Source organism: Pundamilia nyererei, unplaced genomic scaffold (genome assembly GCF_000239375.1).
Source record: "Pundamilia nyererei isolate P.nyererei 1_Seehausen unplaced genomic scaffold, PunNye1.0 scaffold00216, whole genome shotgun sequence".
Lineage (NCBI taxonomy): Eukaryota > Metazoa > Chordata > Actinopteri > Cichliformes > Cichlidae > Pundamilia > Pundamilia nyererei.
Window position 1 is genome coordinate 907,728 of NW_005187617.1, and position 1,583 is coordinate 909,310.

Below are 1,583 nucleotides of genomic sequence, written 5' to 3' on the forward strand. Positions count from 1 at the left end.
TCAGTTTTCTGATCGTCACTTTCTCTCACCTCTTTGCATCCCGGATGGTCGGTCAGTTCGTAGTTTGAAGCGTGCAGCGGCTGACCGGCGTTCACCGGGTTCAGGATCACTTTATCTCCCACCACCACCTGCAGCAGAGAGCAGGCTGAATAATCTGCAACTATGGATCTATTGTATATATTTTGATGCTCTGATGGTGGCACTAAAAACGAAAGGTCAGGCTGTTGCCATGAGCGCAGATTTTCCTGTAACGTGCAACAGTGTTTCACAGATGTGTGGCGTAATGTGCATTTACATTGTCTCCGTTGGCACGCAGCTTCCAAAACGGCTGGATGAAGTGCCAGGAGCCTTCGTTTCCCGTCCCGTCCAGAGTGACTCGCATGGCGTTCTTCTCCAGCAGAGCCGGCAGCCGTTTGTTCACCGTCAGGTATTTATTACTCTTCATGTGGAGCAGCTGCAGACACATGTACATCATTGCACCGTATGTCACGTAGACAGCATTTAAAATATGTCACTAGGGCATTATATAACCAAATGCCCCCCCAATATAGTGAGCAGCTGTTGTTTTTTTGTTTTTGTTCTTATTTTGCTCTCAATTACACCTGAAAGGTTTTTAAAAGCTTTCTGGGGTGTTTGTGACTCAGCAACTGTTCTGGAAACAAGATCTTTACTTTGTCTTTTTTTTTTTAACATACTGTGAAAAAGTGAACACAAATCAAAAAAACCTCACAGATGTTTTGCTGCTCTGGTATTTAAAAGAGACACTACTGTACATTTGATTACACTTGAAGGAAAACACTGACTTCTTCACTTCTTCATCAGGATTAGATCAGTGTAACTAAAATTACTTTTATGTTTAAGAAAGAGTTTTGTACATTTGTTGTTTTTGTTTTGTTTGTTTGTAGTTCACTAACACCGAGTTAGTCATCAACCTAGAAACTCACTGCACTCGTGGTGTCACAGACTGCAGATCTGAAGACAAATAAACAACAGAAATGATTGGAGTGAATTTTTGCTTCTGTGTTGTTTAGTTAATAAACTTGATAGAGACACTTTTCATTTTTCATTTCATGGCTGAATGTTTTTAAACCTGTGAAAAAGTATCTTCACTAATCTTTTGCTCTTCAGGTTAGTGACACAGTCATACGTTCTACACCTTAAAAACAAACACACACACACACACACACACACGCACACACACACACACACACACACACACACACACATTGGGTGTGGTATCGTCTGACTGAATCTCATGGATCTGTGGGAAATGTGTGTGTGTGTGTGTGTGTGTGTGTGAGAGAGAGAGAGAAAGAGAGCGAGGGAGAGAGTAATGACAAGAGGTCTTCAACCTTGAAAGGAGGTTAATATTGACACTAACAGATAACAGCATGTACATACTCACTAAAGCAGTGCTGCTGCTGTGTGTGTGTGTGTGTGTGTGTGTGTGTGTGTGTGTGTGTGTGTGTGTGTGTGTGTGTGGGTGGTTAAATGATCATACAAACACCAGCAGGGTCGATTGCAGCTATAAAAAGGGGAGCGGAGGCGTGTGAATCACCTGGTTATCATGGCAACTGATGTCG

The 1,583-nt window shown here is 42.3% G+C and overlaps 1 protein-coding gene across 2 annotated transcripts in view; it reads right to left on the reverse strand.

Annotated features, from left to right (window-relative positions):
* Positions 1-1,583, reverse strand: part of itpr3 (inositol 1,4,5-trisphosphate receptor, type 3) — a 65,295-nt gene that overhangs the window by 38,126 nt on the left and 25,586 nt on the right. For both annotated transcript variants that reach the window (XM_013914696.1, XM_013914695.1), the window contains exons 6-7: positions 296-454; positions 30-128 (exon numbers count right to left, since the gene is read on the reverse strand). In XM_013914696.1, the coding sequence (XP_013770150.1) occupies positions 30-128; positions 296-454 (258 nt within the window). The remainder of the gene's footprint in view (positions 1-29; positions 129-295; positions 455-1,583) is intronic.